Below are 16,900 nucleotides of genomic sequence, written 5' to 3'. Positions count from 1 at the left end.
CTGGAAACCGAATCTCAGCACCAAGCCATCGAAGAGGAGCTAGCTGAGTTCACCTGGGCTAGCCAGCCGGTGGAATGGGGAACTACAATAGTTACTGCGTTAGCGATCGCGGGTGGCTCGATTGGAGGGTTATTACCTTTTCCTTTATTGCCGTGCATTAGATCTAAAAATAGGCGAGCGACCAAGGTGTGACGAAGTGGTTTGCAGCCCGCAGTACCTTTCGCTAGTTCAAAGATCGAATTCGTCTAGACCATCTAAGAGTGGGATCGGAGGGGCGCGGACCAACATGTTGCATAAAACCGTCTACCCGGCTACCGGAATGGTTTCGGAGGCGAAATGTGGCACCCAGCTGCACGCGACTCAGCTCCAGGTTGGATTACGTAATTGGAAGGCATGGGCGTAGGGGGTGGATCAGAGTTGAATCAGGATCAGAGGGTTGAGCTTGCCAAATGGTATAGAAATTTGAACCGAATGTAGCATGTCGCCCGCAAACTGTCTGTCTGATCGGGTTGATTTAAGAGATCAACCGGTCCTGCCCTGTATATGGTGTGGTGATCGTAAGAACGCGATCTACGACTAATTAACGGTATGCAAATTAAACAGCTGGTCGCGAATGAGTAATGCGGAACCGCTCGTCGAAGGCCTATATGGGCGAGAACATGAACCCGTAATTGATAACCTGTAGGATTAGTAGAAAATAAACGAAAGTAACGCGTCAACGCTTCTTATCTTTCTGAGTAACCACGAACTAAAACCCAAGGAACGCATTTCGCAGGAGGATGACTAATGCAAGCAAACTAGGCATCTTACTGATAAGAATTATTTAACACCTTCCAACGTGGATTCGGTTGCGTCACTAAACGACGATTCCCCTAAGAAATGCTCGTGCAATCGGCGGAATGCCTCGAATTAATTGGAATTTCCAAAATCCAAGAATAAATTCATTTTTAAAAATCGGTCTAAATACTCAACGATCTTTCATCGAGTAGCCCCCCGACGCTACTCGAAAAACTGCTTCCCTTAAAGGCATTTTCCCTTATTTCGAGCAGTTTTTTTCGAGCCGTTTTTTTCGAGTTCCACGTTTGTTTGTTGACTTTTGAAAGTTGGCCGGTTTAGTTCAAATTGTGCGATTTTGGAGAATGGAGCTGAAAAAGGAGGAATTACTGATCCTGTTCGACGTAGACGGAACTCTCACGCAACCACGGGCCGCTATCGAGCCGGAAATGAAGGAGTTCCTGTACCGGGATGTGCTACCGCGGGCTACTCTCGGTGTGGTCGGTGGTTCGGATTTGGACAAAATGTGTGAACAGCTGAACGGGCAGGAGTTCCTGACTAAGTTCGATTACGTGTTCCCCGAGAATGGATTGGTGCAGTACGAGGCGGGCCGAGAGGTGGGCAAAGTGTCCATTACCCAGCAACTCGGCGAGGAACCGTTGAAGCGCTTCATCAACTTCTGCCTGCACTACATCGCCGATCTGGAGATCCCGATTAAACGGGGAACCTTCATCGAGTTCCGCAACGGAATGCTGAACGTGAGTCCGATCGGGCGCAACTGTTCGACGGAGGAACGGCAGGAGTTCTTCGCCTACGATGCGGTCCATAACGTGCGGCAGCAGATGATCGATCGGTTGAGGGGCGAGTTCAGCGAGCTGGACCTCACCTACAGCATCGGAGGCCAGATTAGCTTCGATGTGTTCCCACGGGGCTGGGACAAAACGTACTGCTTGCGTCACGTGGCCAAGCGAAAGCCGGAATTCCGAGAGATTCACTTCTTCGGCGACAAAACCGACCCGGGTGGTAACGACCACGAGATCTACAGCCATCCGCAGGTGATCGGCCACCGGGTAACGTCACCGAGCGATACGAGAGCCCAGCTGGTGGAACTGTTGCGACTGTGATCCGGAGCGGACGGTGTTTGTGGAATGCTTCATGGTTTATGCTTTATTCATAAATTGTCGTCCGCGATTCTCTTGATGATGAACTATGTTATCATTGCTGGCACACGATTTCGGTACACACGTGGAGGATTCTATTGGCGGAAGTCATTGGACACTTTGAGCTACCAAATGTAGAAAGAAAAAGGGAAATTGTTACACAATAAAGGGGAAAGGGGTATTCCGCTACACGGAGGCGGAACCTATAAATGCACATTGTGTTATCTTTCTCTCTGTATCGCCCTTTTGCTCTCCTCCTATCACAGCGCGTTCACAAAAGTTTCGCGGTTGAGTCACCTACATACACACACTTTACGTCCTCTTGTGCTATTCGCCGATAAAGTTGGGCTTACGCTTCTCGGCAAAGGCGCGCAATCCTTCGAGCCGATCCTTGGTCGGGATGACCTGAGCGTAGCACGCTTCCTCGATCGCGTACCCGGTGCCAATGTCCACCTGCAGTCCCTTATCGATCGCCTTCTTCGCCATCCGGACACCGACCGGACCGTTTGGAACGATTTCCATGGCCAACTCGATCGCTCGCCGGTACGCGGCATCGCCTGCTTCGTTCGGTTGCACCGCATGGTTTACGATGCCGAGGGCCTTCGCTTCCTCGCCACTGAACTGGCGTGCCGTAAAGATGAGCTCCTTGGCGATGGCCGGATTCAGAATGCGGGGCAACCGTTGAGTACCGCCGGCTCCCGGAATAATGCCCAGCTTCGTTTCGACCAGTCCAAGCTTCGCGTTGGTTGCCACTACGCGCATATCGCAGGCCAATGCCATCTCGAGACCACCACCCAGCGCAGCACCATCGATCGCAGCAACCACGGGTGTCGGCATCTGCTCAATGTTCACCATCATTTGGCGCAGTTTCGAGACGAAGCGGCTCACTTCCTGCGGCGTGAAAGTGGCACGTTCCTTCAGATCCGCCCCGGCACAGAAGATACCGGGCACGAGACTGCGCAGGATCACGACACGCACGTTCTTATCGTGCGCCAGCACATCGATCGCCTCGAGCAGCTGGGTCACGAGCGATTTGCTGAACGAGTTGCGTGCCTTCGGACGGTTCAGGCCGAGCACCGCGATACCCTGCTTGTCCTCCTCGGTCAGGTAAGTCAGCTGCAGTTCCTGGTTCGGTGCAACGACTGGCGTTTCCGACGTCGCGAACGTACGCAGGGGATTCGACGCCGTACACCACCGTTTCGCGATCGAACCGCGAACGGCCAGCGTGGCCACCGTTTTGATCAGCATACTGACGAATTCACTACTGGGATTAAAGCGGCTTAAACGAAGATCGTGTACGTGTGATCGCGGAACTGGTGTTTCTGGTGATTGTGGCGACAAAGACACGAGATTACATAAGGTCGGTATCACGCTGCTGGAGTTGTGGCCGCGGGTCGAATCAAAACAACTCTTCGGAGGGGGATTTGGGGGGATGCTTAGTTTGAGCAAGAAAGTGATCTGCATAGCAACTGCCATGCAAGCGAACGGTGTGGAGCTACGTGGGGAGCTGCACGCGAGCCTGCGTGCGGGCGTACGTGCGTCCAATCAGCTGTTTAATCCGACTCGTGGTACGATCTCTTCGAGTTTTTATTCAAATTCTCTGCCTCACGCAGTAGCCTGTTTCAAAAGTGTTCTCTCCTTATCTTACGCCCTGCCGCGCACACTATCGTTCGCACTGAAAAATGTTGAAGATCGACAGGACGATCGAGCTGGTGGCGGCCGGTATGAGCTGAGCGAGTTCCTCCGCTTCCCGTTCTTCGTCGCGCTTCCGCTGCAGGTACTCACTGACCACGGTACGGTAGGACGACGGTGAAGAGGACGATGAGCTACGCCTACTAGACCGGCGATGCGATGTAGCCTTCGGGAAACTTAAAGGAATGAACACCGTGAGCGAACACACTCGGCAGTAGGCCAGCATTGGGAATGATGTTCCAAGAGAGCGTTAGCGTAACGTTTTGGTGTCCCCTGAGGATAGGAAAAGTGAAAAAGGAATTGAATTTTCCGCATTGAAACCGGCCTCACGCTGGATGCTCACTTCAAACCGTTGCCATCATCCCAGAAGTAATACTTGGTGTTCATGTTCTTGAAGTCCAGATTTGCGTGCTCGCCACGCAGGATAATCTTGTCCCACAGCACCACCTGGTTCAGTGCGTTCTGTTCCGTGGTGTACTCCGCGGTCAGATACAGGAAGAGCTGCTTCACGTTCCAGTTGAACAGCGGGTTCAGATCCGTGCCCAGGTCGAACGTGATGAATCCGAGATCATTCTTTTCCCGCGATGCACTAAAATCCGGCACGTTTTTCCTGTGGCAATAAAAAGGAGAACCAGAATGTTAGGCTTACGTGGCCTTAACTTTTGACCCCGCTCCGGAAAATTACTTACACCAACACTTTCACCGTGTTAATCTTGGCGTCCGTTCGGTAATCGTAGAAGAACGTTGAGGCGAAGCAGCAGAAGGTAAGGAAGGACAGGACACTAAGCGAGTACGCCAGGATAGCGTTTCCGCGGGTCATAACCGTGTGCATTTTGAGGCCGAGTTTTTAGGGATCTTTGCCGGCTGCGATTTTCCAAGTTTCTTACACTTTCTAGGCCTACTCCTGCAACGGGGACGACGCCGGGGGTTACAAATAATGGTAATTTGCTCTTATCAGCGTTATTTTTGTCACGAAATTTGCGGAATTTCCCACTTTTCTGCGATTTATGAACTACGTGGCGCTGGGAAAACAACGAAGAAGAAGAAGGAAACAAACACAAGGCACACACACACACATTATCTGCCTCTGCAGCAAAAATACCGGCACTTTCTGCCCGTGCAGCAACCGGAATCAGCGCGGTGTACATTTTAAACGAAACAAAAGAACCGTTACCGTCTCATGGTGCACGGGTTCGAACGGCCAAACGATTTTAGAGGAGGTTCTTAAAGATGATTAGCTTTCGTATTCGTTCTTACGGTTGCTGAAGAACTATACACGAAGTTAATCAAAAAACCCCATATTGTAATAATTTATTCCTCTGCATTGTATTGGTAAGAAGAACTTCGACAATTTGTCTCGTATTATCTGGTTTTCCGGATTTGACACCTGATTGCTGATTTTGGATTAATTTACACAACTCTCTACTCCAAGTGCCATAAGCAATTTAATTACAATAGGTTAACAAACTCAAAATAGTTACAACCGTTTTGTTTGGCGTGTAGAGTTGGGCAAACTATTTCAAACATACGAAAACAAATAAAAACTACAATAAGTTCGCGCCTTCATAACGGCTACACTAAACACTCGTTTCACACTATCGGCTACACAATCCAAATCTCTGCGTTAACCTCGCACACACTCCAAACAGCGAGTAAAGTGAATGAAACATTATCACAAGCCATAAACGAATTGTTTGACTATTTGCCGCTCCAAAGCACACACATACTCGCGCCATCCTAAGGTCGCGAGAGCACCTTTCATGCTGCCAATCTGTTGCACCGACAGTAGCAACACCAGCAGCAGCAGCACCAGCAGCAGCTTATCGACGCGTTTGCACCCGTTTTCCGGTTCGTGATGATCCGACCCAAAGACAAAGCAAACACAGCAACCATGGCATGGCGCACACACCGGTCCACACCGAACAGACTGACCATCGGATGGCGCACCGGTCCTGAAACTGGACCCGGGTTACCCGGAAAATTGATTTTTTAATGTTCCTGTAAACACTTCCGCCCAAAACACACATCCTCATCGAATGAAATGTTTGACCAAAAATGGGGAAGAGCCCGGGGAGAGCGTTCGACTCCGAAAACCGAATAATCCCCTTCTCGTTTTGAGCCGCAGCCGGTGCCAGTGTAAACGTGGCATGTCCTGAAACATCCCGCAACAGCAAACGCGTCACCGGCTGCGACTGTGACTCTGACTGTGAGGTGCGCCAGCGTGCAGATGGCATGGCGCAGTTGTACATAATTTATGGAAGTATGTCTAGCAGGTGCCGCCTGTCATTCAGGCGTCTCGCGCTGACGAAGGATACTCACATCACGTCATTTCTGCGCCTTCGAAACGAAATGGGACGACGAACAGGACATTTCGGATTCATTTACTGTTCGTTCGAAACCTCGAAGGTTCCGAGGATGTGTACTAATTCCTTAATCCCACGGATTCACTAGACCGAAACGAAAACGTTCGTTCGCTCGCATTGACCGCGTTTAGGAGTGGACGGGATGGACGGGAGCTTAAGGTGTTTTGTCAAATTGTAACGTACCGAGGACCAACGAATGGAATGGGCTTTAAACGGACACGGCATCGCCGGTATTAAAGGGGCACCATCCATTCATCCAAACAGTTCGCGGTCTACTTAAACAGCCGTTTCGCCAGACGAGAGAGTCCTGCTGCTGTTCCGAAGCGGCCGACGGAACACTTTATTGCTCGATTTCTTTCCGTTCACCAGGCGCTGCATCGAGGGAATGCGCCATTTTTCTGCAGCTGCATGCTGCGTCTGGGTGCTGCAGTCATCGCATCGACACCCAATGAAACACCCGAAGCTCCCCGTGGTGGCATAACACCATCAATCTTTGCGTCGCTCCCTCCCCTCAATTCCGTCTTTGTTCTTGTCCGCGTAACTCGCAGGACCTGCGACAATATTCTGCCACGTCTCGGCGGCCTCGCAGTGTGTGGTGCTTTATTTAATACGGATTCTGCACGCGCGGAGCCTGTCAGACGGAAGTATATTCTGTGCGAAACGGCGGGTTCAACGAGGGGACAATCCGCTTAAAAGCGCGACTGCAGTGCGAAAGGTTAATTGTTGTTCCCGGATGCGCGTCTATCGCGTTTGTATGAGACGCGAGTGTGCGTGTGTGTGTGTGTGTGTGTGTGTGCTGTCATTGTGCCTACAATATTAAGTTCCTTTCGTTTTGCAAAGGCTTTTTCCGTTTCCGGACGCAACGATAACCACAGTGCCCCAGTGGCGTGGTGTGTTGGTAACTCCCTCGAGATTTCCAGCCCCTCCGCGGGGGGTGGTGGATGGAACGCAAACGGAAAATTCATTGTCGATGGTCGATGGTAATCATTCGCTTCCGTCCTGTGCTCGTACGCTCGATTCGCAGTTGAATCGATTATGTGTAAGCGCCTTTCTCTACCTGATTCGCTGATTTATGAGCTCCCCCACCCCCTTCGCCAATACCCCTTTATGGTACTGTGTTTGAGTCAGCCCACGAGGTATGCAAATGTGGATATGGAAGGCCTTGAATTGTGCTTTATGGCGAACAGAAGCATCGCATTCAGTTCCATTTGTGCACCTTCGAAAGTGATCCGGCGAGTGACGTGCTAGGCGTCTCCATTAGCAACCGATGCTCAGCACCGACCGACCGTTGGTTGCTACTTAATTATCGCGCCACCCTTAATGGAAGGGGTCGTGATGTGCTCCATTTCGCGTTTACTGTTCTTCGACACACAATCTTTGTGTGTGTGTTTGTGGAAAAAGCTTAAAGCACGTGGCAGTTGGTTTGGAATAAGCCAGCATGTAGCAAAAAACAGCAAGTTTCGAAAACGCTGTAAATTTTCATTCGCATCTAAATTTTTTATGGACTAAAGTTAAAAATAGTCACAAATTACGTAGAATTTAGCAATCAATTTAGATTTGCTCGATATGTTTCATTTTGGACAAACTGTGTCAAGGTATACATTTTTAAGACGTTTTTGACTCTTAAATCCGATCCTTTGAAAAGTTTAATTTTATTTTAACCGATATTGATATTAACTTATTTTTAGGCTTACTTAATTAATTTATTTTAGGAAAGCCAATTTCTAGTATGTGAAATGCATGGGGAAAATAGTCATTATGAAGCACTTATGCATGATTCGAGCTGAAATGTGCATTTGATGTCCATTTGAGTGAAGCTGCGGTATGAAATTCTTTCAATTTGCTTCACAACATTTTGAACATTTTTTCTTCAACATTGAACATCGATTCTTTCAATCTTTGATGTCTGGCAACGCCAGCAGTATGACAGTAACGAATTATGGGTCGAAACCCAAATGATTAATTCACATTGAAGTGTTGGAGGCCATAAATAATTACCGCTTTTCCAAGTGATCAATTTAACATTTTATTAAGAAAATTTATAGCAAAATGCTTTTGCACTGTTGTAAACAAAATTCTGAACTATTATCGGACTTTTTTTTATATTGGTAGATTAAAACCCTTGTGAAGTTTGTTGCACATTTGTTTCGCCGCACCCCGTAGAAACCAATTAAAAACCACACAGCTAATTTAGCTAATTTAAAATTTAAATTAACACACATTCAATTAATTGCGTAATTGCAAAATACAATTTCATCCTTTGCTACTAACTATTACATTAGGGAAATGGACCAGAGCCCTCCCTTTCGTGGAGTGCTAGGCGCCTCCATCGGTCATCTCATTTGCATCTGCACGATTATTCACTAATTCCTGCACACGCACAATAGCAGACTGTTTACCGAACAAATCGAACCAAGCGGGGAGGAAACCAATTCATTCCTGTCACCTAGCAGTAGCAGCTCGACCGATGGCTAGGTAAACATTTGCTCAAACTGCTCCGAAACAAATAAACAAACATTCAAGTTGTTGTTCAAGCAACAACACCGGCGTTTGAGGCTTTTTGATTAGCTCTCTCTTGGGGTCGTTACCGGCACAGAAACAGCAATCAAATAATCGATTCCGTGATGGTTGACCGCGCCCGGAGCCTACGTCGACAGTAAAAAGCCATTCGCCGTTGGCCATTCGCGGACATTTTATGCAACAATTATGGTTCGCTAATCCGTTTCGCCACTGACTGTACTGACCACCATTAAAACCGGATTAAGCGCCACACACACTCACACACACTCACACACACGTGGTACGCAAACACATCATTGAATGCAGATTAGCGTGGGGTCGAGTTTGTCAAGATTGCTCTCGAATGATCATGATTTATGTGGCATAACGGTGGCGGTGGGATTATGTCCCGTACCGCGTACCGGAGTGACACAAGGCAAGGCCGAGGCGAGAGTTGAAAGACCGAGTTGATCATGATTGAAAGCTAACAAATTAAATTGCTTTGGTCGTATCCGTGCCTCGGCGCATCCGTATACGCGCGTGTGTTTGTGTGTATGTGTGTGTGTGTTTGTGTGTGGCGTTGGTGCACGGAAAGCCGGAAAAACCGGAAACAAATAAAGAGCAAAACTCTCGGGCAAATATTGAATCCCTCCAGCCAACTGCTTCCTGCTTCCTGCTCACCGGGGATGTCTCTTCGGTTGGTTGGTCCGGTCGTTGGTATCATCGGTTTTCGGATGTGTCCAAACACGGCGGCGCCGGCACTGCGACCGGTCGGTGGTTTGTGGTCGTGCTTGGTTTGATGGGCTTGGCTCTCATTTCATCAGCCTCGTCGTACGTGACGGGAAGTGAATTAATTGAATTTATTATTTACAGCAACAGCAGAATCATGCATGCATGCATGCATGCAGGGAGTGAAGTGTACACCGAGGATGGACCACATCGGAGCAGCAGCAGCAGCGGATAGCGTGCTAGTGCTTAGGGCTGAAAGTTGGGTAAGTAATTAAAAAAATCGTTTTGCATTATTTTGGTTGTACAGCAACATGCGGAAGCTAATGTTGTTAGCGTTCGTTAAGTAAAACTCAATTACCAATTAGAATGCATTTTATATGCAAATTAGTAGTTATCATGCTAATTTGTTGTAAATGGCAATTAGTTACTATTCTGTCAATTCGATAGACAATTAAATAATTATTTTGATTTTTAAATGAATACCAGAAACAGTAAAATAATAACTTTAAAACTGGTTCGCTTTTCGAAGGATCCACTAAACGAAAGCAATATATTTGAATGAAGTAAATGTACAATTAGTTCAATGTTGTACAATCTTTCGCTTGTTACTTGTTTCAATTCAACCTTTTGTGGTGATGATGCGATAGCCAAACAGCTTTATCGTCATCAAGTCATCGTTAACCTTATAGTTCTGAAGCAATCTAGTATTCGTGTATCAGTGCAGTTAAACAACAGGTAACCAACTAAAGGCTGAACTACAGATAGACTGAGAAAATAAATTTATGAAAATATAGTAGCTTTGTATGCCAACTTGCCAGACTTAGATTAATTTATGATGATACAAATTAGCAATCAATTTGTAAAGAATAAAAGCATAACGAAATGCTCATAATCTAAGGAAAAATATTCAAATCAACTGTAAATGGAATGATAATGGACAATTGTAGCGAAACCCCTTATTAAACCGGTGTAATAATAATACAATTCAAATAATTTGGAATAAATGTTGATCTGTTTTCAGATTGTTTGCGAAATGCTGCAATGTGTTGTGCAATATAATCCGAATAAAATGCAATCAAGTAACGAAACGATAAAAACACGGATCGATCCAATAACATTCCTCCCCCCGGAGTCACACTCACTGGTTACAAAAGTAACATCAAACCTCGACTCACGTACGGTGATCGATTCACAGATTTTCACCCAAAATTGGCATATCGATTGAAGGAACATCGCTATCCCAATATCCCACATGCCTTGCAAGCCGAAACCGAAGCAGTAGTATACGGTTGATACGTGTCGGTGCACCGCAACGCGTCATCATCCCGCCAGTGGAGCATATTGGCCAAAAAGAGCATGTTGGATTGTAAGTAGTACTCCGGAACCCTTTTACCCTGGGACACGTTTCTCACCTGTTGTCGTAGAAGAAGAAGTGCTGCAGCCAGCTGGTGTTTACGGTTGTGTATTTTTTTCTTTTCGAAATTCGTTTCCTTTCAACACGTCCTCTCGTTGGTGTTAGATACATTCCAAGATGGTAAGATGTTGCACGTTTCGATTCCGGTACACGCTACAGTGGATGACAAAAGGAAGGCCTCAAACAGCGATGAGTTCCACCTCTCCGTTAACCGCTCTGTTCCTGTTTGTTAAACTGTGAAGCACAACTTGAAAACTTTACATAAAAATCGGAATCAAACTTTCCTCGAAAACTATTCTTCAACTATGCTTCAGGTTTTGGTCCAGTGTAGTGCACCCGTAGTGTAGTCGAGGCAGGCCGGACCACACGGACCGGTGCAAAAGTAGTTTTCGATTTGGAACAACGAGAACAATTTCACCTGCACCTGCACCACCACCACCACCACCATCGATACGTAACGTGCTCAATCTCAATTCTCAGAACGATAGTTGTGGCCTGGAAAAGAAAAGCGGAAATAGATATATCGTTCGGTACACGAGTTTTTCGTTGTTCGATGGCAATTTCTTGCTTTTCAACAGTTGGCGGAACCGCTTCGATGCATTACAACCGAGGATTACTTGGATGGCAGAGCAGGAAAGTTGGCGGAGGATGAACAGGACGGACGCAGCAGGCCACAGCTCGATGGTATCGAAGTCGGTGGTGGTTAGGGTGGCATTGCTCTGCGGTTTTCCATCGGAATGCTTAACGGTTTCCGGACAATTCTTCGGATGATTTGAGTGCCGATTGGTATGTAGTTTGTGGTATTCGAGGCCCCCGTTCGGTTGTGGTTATGTTGTGGATCTTTATTTCTTTTCTTATTTTAGTTGGATTATTTTAATTGAAAGAAGTTAAATGACAACTTAGTTGTCAAGTCTGGTGAGAAATTGTTTGAATGTTTAGTAGCACAACCCGCTTTGAGTCGATTCCGAATATTCATTTCCACTTGTTTCAAAGTTTAGGCGACAACTTTTGCTCCCCGTTATTTGCAACAACTGCTCTCAGGCTGATCCGGTAAGCAACCGAGCCATCCTGATGGATAGCTGGGTGGGTGCCCTCGTCGTACGTCGTGCCGACCGGATGTCACGATCCGTAGCCAAACTTTTCGAAACAAAATTTTCACACTTTCCCAGACACCAGCTGTGCCGTGTAGCCGTAATACTTTTATCCGGAAACTAGAAACTGTATTCCTGCTAGAAACCACACAAACACGCATGCACACACACACATAGACATGAACACGGGGACTCATAAATATGCCACCTCGGAGCACCCCCCACCGACCCTGCTACCTGTTGGGTTGCTACAAACATGAATGGAAAACCAGCCGAGCACAAAATGTGAAACACATGAATGCCTCCGTCAGCAGGAGGGGATAAGAATGGAAGGGTGAACATGGGGATGAAGTTGGATGTTGCACACCAAAGGCCAAAAACAAAATATAAAAAAGAGAGCGAAAAAAAACAACAAACTGGATGAAAATACTATCCGCACAGGAGGACGACGGTAAACAATCCCGGAACGAGATGAGCACTCGATTCTCTCGATTTTGTTGAGAGAAAAGTTTTCTCGTGAGGGCATTTTCCGCTGCACATATGAGCCAGCATCTCAGTGTGTGTGTGTGTGTTTGTGTCGGTATGTGTGAGTCACTGCAACCGGTTGGTGCTTCCGGTGCTAGAGCTCTCAACTTTTTCCACTTTCCGCAGACAACACCATTTCCTTTTTGTTTTGCATTTCATCACTCCGGTCCGGATCGGTGCAAAGTTTCTTGACTTGAAACTTCCACAAAATCCCACCTCCCAAACACCCCCTCGGACAGCACAGTGTCTGTGACTTTCGAGACTGAGGGAGAGCGAGGACACTTTTTCCAAACAATTCTTGCCGGAAACCGAACACAGTGCTAGCCACGTCAACTTCAGCTCGTCATCGGCAGTAGACAAGACAGGCAGTAGACGGACGTAATGGTTTCGATGCATCCGCATCGCATCCGGACTCGCAGATCTTGCATCAGTCGATGGTAAGGGTGGTTGGATTGTTATCAGGCGCGCATGCAAGTGGAAGACGAATGGGAAAAGAGATGAATCCAATCCGCGCCATTGCACACGGTACACGATTACGGGATGGATTGTTTCGAGACGGGACTGGGACGAATTTCCACTCGGCATGGCCTCTCCCGGTCGTGCAATGGTGAGAGTTCTAGTGGCGTAACAATGCGTCACGACTGTTGCCGCGTGTGTGAACGAGAGGGTAACTGCCATTACCGCTGGTCGCGTGTAGCTGGATGGCGTTGTTGTGGAAATTCCTCGGTAGCTCAAGTAAAGTAGCAGTCATCTCATACCCTTTGGGAGTTGGAGAACGGTGCATTGGTACCTGTTCACTGTTCTTGGCGAGATTGTTTGATTATTGGCGTTCTCGCTGTTTTATGATTCCTGATCGTCGTGCAATTGGACCGTAATGCTCTGCGATGCGCCAGATTCAAAATAATCTGCACAGCTGGATTGCGGATGGATGATTTGCGATGCAGATTCATTTTTCTCTTATGTTTTGTTTTTTTCAAAAAGATACCATATTCTCCCTTTCAATTTCTAGAGGAATGTGCTAAAAGACATTAAGCGATTTAAAAAATGAATCTTTTTTTTTATTTTATTTTGACGAAACTAACAAATATTGTTTTTTCGTGAATGTCCTTAAACTGTCTTTAAAGAAACGACTATTCAACAGTATTTGGTCGAAGTTATGGAGAAATAAGGGATATGATATTATAAATTGAGTTAATAAATGCTTCAAGTAGGCAATAGAAACATCATCATGATGATTATTGAATCGAATTATCATTCAAAAGTACATTCACAGAAAAATTCAGTTTTAAAAATTGTGAGGTTGTCCTTCGCCAAATTTTGTGAATCGGGTACAAATGTTGAAACCTTTTTTAGTGGATATGTGGAAGCATTCTCCTAGTTACCGAGCACAAACAGTTTGTGTTAAATTCATGTATTGTTCTCAAAGTTTATCGCATTTTTTTATGTTGCCAGAACATTGCTAAGATTGTTAAAAAAATTCGAATGGTTGGAAATTATCGAACTATCACTTTCAAAGACGTGTTCAGATGGCGATTGTACCTGAATCATTAGTTTGTCAGAAAGCATGTAAGGAAACATATCCAAAATCAACTCATAGGCAAAAGATCTCAATATCACCATGTAATTAATGTCAAAGCTCAAACTCTCTTTTAATCAACGCTCAATGGAGAAGATTTCACGGCACGTTAAACTGAGACAAAAGAAACACATGTTTTAAATGAATTAATCGTCTTTTTTTACAGCAATCGAAATAAACAACCGATTCTATCATACTCACCAAATTTCCCCGTTTCTATGTTTCGTGATATATCAAATCAATTCATCCACAGCTTGAATTAATATTTTTCTAATTTTTTTTATTAAAAAACTATCCTCAAATTTATTGCTTCAATCCACTGCAACGCCATCACGCTTTCGCTTCACCCGACCGGAACTGCGTTCTCCGCTATTTCGAAAACATAATACATGTTCACAAAGGGATTACCACCGCACCGCACTCACCGTTACTCCTTCTATAGTACAAACGTCGTGTGCCGTGTGCTGAAAAGTATGTAACGGATGTCCATTTTCTTTCCTCCCTCACTCCCCCTTTTGGGGGTGCTCTATCTGTGCCTCTACTAAACATTACATCTTATTGCACCGTTTTTTTTTCTTCTCTCGGCTTTCGACAACCAACGGACACACTGGTACACGGTCATCGATTCGAACTCTTTCACTTCTTTTCTTCTAAAATTACAATCACTTTTGCACTCTTTCCCTCCACTGCGCGATCCACTCTACCATTTTGTGCATTTAAAGGGAATGCAAGGGGGGTCCCTCAGTTCCCATTTGCCAGCCTCGCTGACCACTCGCTGGGCATTCCGTGTGCGTGTGTTGTATGGAATGGTGCCCGCTGCGATACATTCCCACTAGAGGTGCGGTGCTATGTTGCGTTTTGCATTAAACTAAGCTGGGTGTAAAGTAGGTATCTGTGTGTGAGAGAGAGATAGCATGTTACACATGCTACTACCCGGTACGCCAGTTCTGTGTGGTGGTATTGTGGTTTTGCTTTCCTTGAGGAAAGTTACTCAAACTGTTGGTAACTGTGTGTGAGTGTGTGTGTCGTTTGGGGTGAGGTTAGTAAGATGAGATTCAAAGGAAAGCTGCTGGTTCAACCTAATCCAATATATACCAATCAGGGGACAGATCTGACATTACAATTCTCTTATACATAGAACGCAGCAAGCTGGGCGATTCTTGCGTTTCGACAGAAAACTAGAGAGGGCCAGGGTTTCGAGCTCGCCTCGGAGCAACAGGGTTTTGGTCGTAGTAGACCGGCATCCCGCTGGTAAATAGTAGAGCCGTCGGTCGCTTGACTAGAGCCGGCACTTGTTGCTGTTGCTGCTGCTGCTGCTGGGGGAGGGTTGGGGCTTTTGGTTAAGATTCCAGGACAAACTGATCGAGTGGAAAAGCATCCAATCTAAACCGTCTTAAACGAGGCATCAACATCACCGTCATCGTCATCGTTCATCCTCTCCTTACAAGTCATCCCCTTTGCACTGCTGTCCTGTTGTGGTGGTGGTGGTAAGTGGTCTGTCAAGTGGTCTCGGCATCGGGATATGGTGTGCGGTGCAGCCCTCCTACTGGCCCTCTTCAATTGCTCTCTTTCTCTCTCTTTTCTTCCCTCCCTTTCTACGTGCTACTTACTGGTTTCTCATGTCCTACGCCCTGGTTGGCGGCTCTAACGTTACGAAGTGAGTTACAAAATACAACACGCACGAACACGCCGAATACGTGCACACTCACATACATCCACACATGCACGCACTTCATCCAGAGAAAGGATGGGAGATGTGTCCTCTACTCCTTCTCCTCCTGCTCCTCCTCCTTCTCTGTCGGCACTAGATCACATCTAAAACTGTCCACTGGTATGTACAAGTACTGTGCCACCTGCAGCAAGTGAGTCCTAGGAGACGAGCCGCTTGAAACCGGCCCGATCGTGGCCCAGCTTCAGTTCCTCGTACAGCGACGGATTCACCTCGGTGGCCATCGGTACGACACCATTGTCGACGTTCAGCCCGGTCGTCGCGGTTCCGTTGGCGGTGTGCAGTGATTCCTGGCGCCAATCGGCGCCCGATCCCGTAACGCTCTGGCCCGAAACGGCCGGTATCTGGGCGTGATGAGAGAGACAAAGAGAGATTGTGGTGGGGATGAAGTTGGAGATCCTTTCGTACTCAGCGTGTTTGTGTTCGACTTTTTTAGTTGAATATAGGAAAGGTGCCAAATTTCTGGTTTTAAATGCTTAGTTATTAATGCTCAACATTGAAGTTGCTGTTTAAGTATTATTTTCCTTGTGAATAATGTTTGTTAAGGTTATTGAAACTCATTTACAAGTGATAATTTATAGAAAAAAGAAAACAGTTGAAGTAATTGAGGAGTAATCCATAAAATGACGAATGACGGGCTGAAGATTGTTTAGACAAACGGATAAAAGATAAAAATACTAAGCTCGAATAGCACTAAATCGAATAGCGAACAATTGATGAAAACAAAAGTTCAAATTAGATATGTTATGTATCTACCACCTTATCTAGGATTTTGTTTTGTTAACTTAGTATCAGCAGCCCAGGAAATGTAGGAAGTATATGCATTGGAAATGAAAATGGACTCACCTGAACATGCTCGACGTTCATCTCACGCAGATAGCTCGGATTCTCGAACGCAACGCCTCCGTTGGCCTGCTTCTGACCGAACTTTCGTCGCTTAACGATAAAGATCGCCGCAATGGCGAGCACGATCGCGAGCAGACCCGCGATAATGCCGCTCACCACACCCGCATTCGAGGTGTGCGAAGCGCTGGTGATGTGATGATCACCAAGGGTGAAGCGCAGCGGTTCCGACAGAACACTGGCTCCAAGATGGTTACCGGCCTTGATCACCAGTTCGTACATGACGTTCGGCTTCAGACCCTCCAGCTTGATGCTCGTCTCTTTGGCGTCTAGGCGGCTCGTCGCCAGCCCATTGATCACGTTCGACAAGTTCTCGCTGACCGGCTCCAGATCATGCCAGAACACCCGGTAACCCTCGACGGTTGCCGGATTCTTGACCGGTGGATCCCACCTGCGCAGTGATCGATGAGGTAACGATGAGCCACTTTTCAGGACCCACTTCACT

At 46.6% G+C, this 16,900-nt stretch overlaps 4 protein-coding genes across 5 annotated transcripts in view; 1 reads left to right on the top strand and 3 right to left on the bottom strand.

Moving 5' to 3' along the window:
* The first annotated feature begins 1,085 nt into the window (after positions 1 to 1,085).
* On the top strand, positions 1,086 to 1,913 carry LOC125956641 (phosphomannomutase). The gene has a single exon (XM_049688716.1). The coding sequence runs from the start codon at positions 1,140 to 1,142 to the stop codon at positions 1,896 to 1,898; it is 759 nt and encodes a 252-aa protein (XP_049544673.1). The 5' UTR covers positions 1,086 to 1,139; the 3' UTR covers positions 1,899 to 1,913.
* Positions 1,914 to 2,116: 203 nt separating this feature from the next.
* LOC125956626 (methylglutaconyl-CoA hydratase, mitochondrial) lies at positions 2,117 to 3,410 on the bottom strand. Its single transcript, XM_049688692.1, has one exon. The coding sequence runs from the start codon at positions 3,408 to 3,410 to the stop codon at positions 2,262 to 2,264; it is 1,149 nt and encodes a 382-aa protein (XP_049544649.1). The 3' UTR covers positions 2,117 to 2,261.
* Positions 3,411 to 3,503: 93 nt separating this feature from the next.
* Positions 3,504 to 4,663, bottom strand: LOC125956650 (signal peptidase complex subunit 3). The gene is made up of 3 exons (XM_049688728.1): positions 4,316 to 4,663; positions 3,970 to 4,236; positions 3,504 to 3,899 (listed from the first exon to the last, which is right to left on the bottom strand). Exons 1-3 carry the CDS (start codon positions 4,456 to 4,458, stop codon positions 3,770 to 3,772), a joined length of 540 nt encoding a protein of 179 aa, XP_049544685.1. The 5' UTR covers positions 4,459 to 4,663; the 3' UTR covers positions 3,504 to 3,769.
* A 9,425-nt stretch (positions 4,664 to 14,088) lies between these two features.
* The window catches only part of LOC125956585 (Ig-like and fibronectin type-III domain-containing protein 1), a 104,106-nt gene continuing 101,294 nt past the window's right edge, over positions 14,089 to 16,900 (bottom strand). For both annotated transcript variants that reach the window (XM_049688620.1, XM_049688621.1), the window contains exons 15-16: positions 16,399 to 16,846; positions 14,089 to 15,896 (exon numbers count right to left, since the gene is read on the bottom strand). In XM_049688620.1, coding sequence (XP_049544577.1) covers positions 15,693 to 15,896; positions 16,399 to 16,846 — 652 coding nt within the window. In that variant the 3' untranslated portion in view covers positions 14,089 to 15,692. The remainder of the gene's footprint in view (positions 15,897 to 16,398; positions 16,847 to 16,900) is intronic.

The sequence above is a fragment of the Anopheles darlingi genome, chromosome 3 (genome assembly GCF_943734745.1).
Source record: "Anopheles darlingi chromosome 3, idAnoDarlMG_H_01, whole genome shotgun sequence".
In the NCBI taxonomy this organism is placed as follows: domain Eukaryota; kingdom Metazoa; phylum Arthropoda; class Insecta; order Diptera; family Culicidae; genus Anopheles; species Anopheles darlingi.
The sequence above is the reverse complement of the archived record's forward strand: the minus strand, read 5'-3'. Positions and strand labels throughout refer to the sequence as shown.

Excerpts from the sequence above, each read along its gene's own strand:
- LOC125956626 (XM_049688692.1), bottom strand. The coding sequence starts at position 3,410 with ATGGCAGTTGCTATGCAGATCACTTTCTTGCTCAAACTAAGCATCCCC.
- LOC125956641 (XM_049688716.1), top strand. The coding sequence starts at position 1,140 with ATGGAGCTGAAAAAGGAGGAATTACTGATCCTGTTCGACGTAGACGGA.
- LOC125956650 (XM_049688728.1), bottom strand. The coding sequence starts at position 4,458 with ATGCACACGGTTATGACCCGCGGAAACGCTATCCTGGCGTACTCGCTT. Across the intron at positions 4,237-4,315 it reads AACACGGTGAAAGTGTTGGT|GAAAAACGTGCCGGATTTTA; the intron begins GTAAGTAATTTT and ends TTATTGCCACAG. Across the intron at positions 3,900-3,969 it reads GATGATGGCAACGGTTTGAA|GGGACACCAAAACGTTACGC; the intron begins GTGAGCATCCAG and ends TCCTATCCTCAG.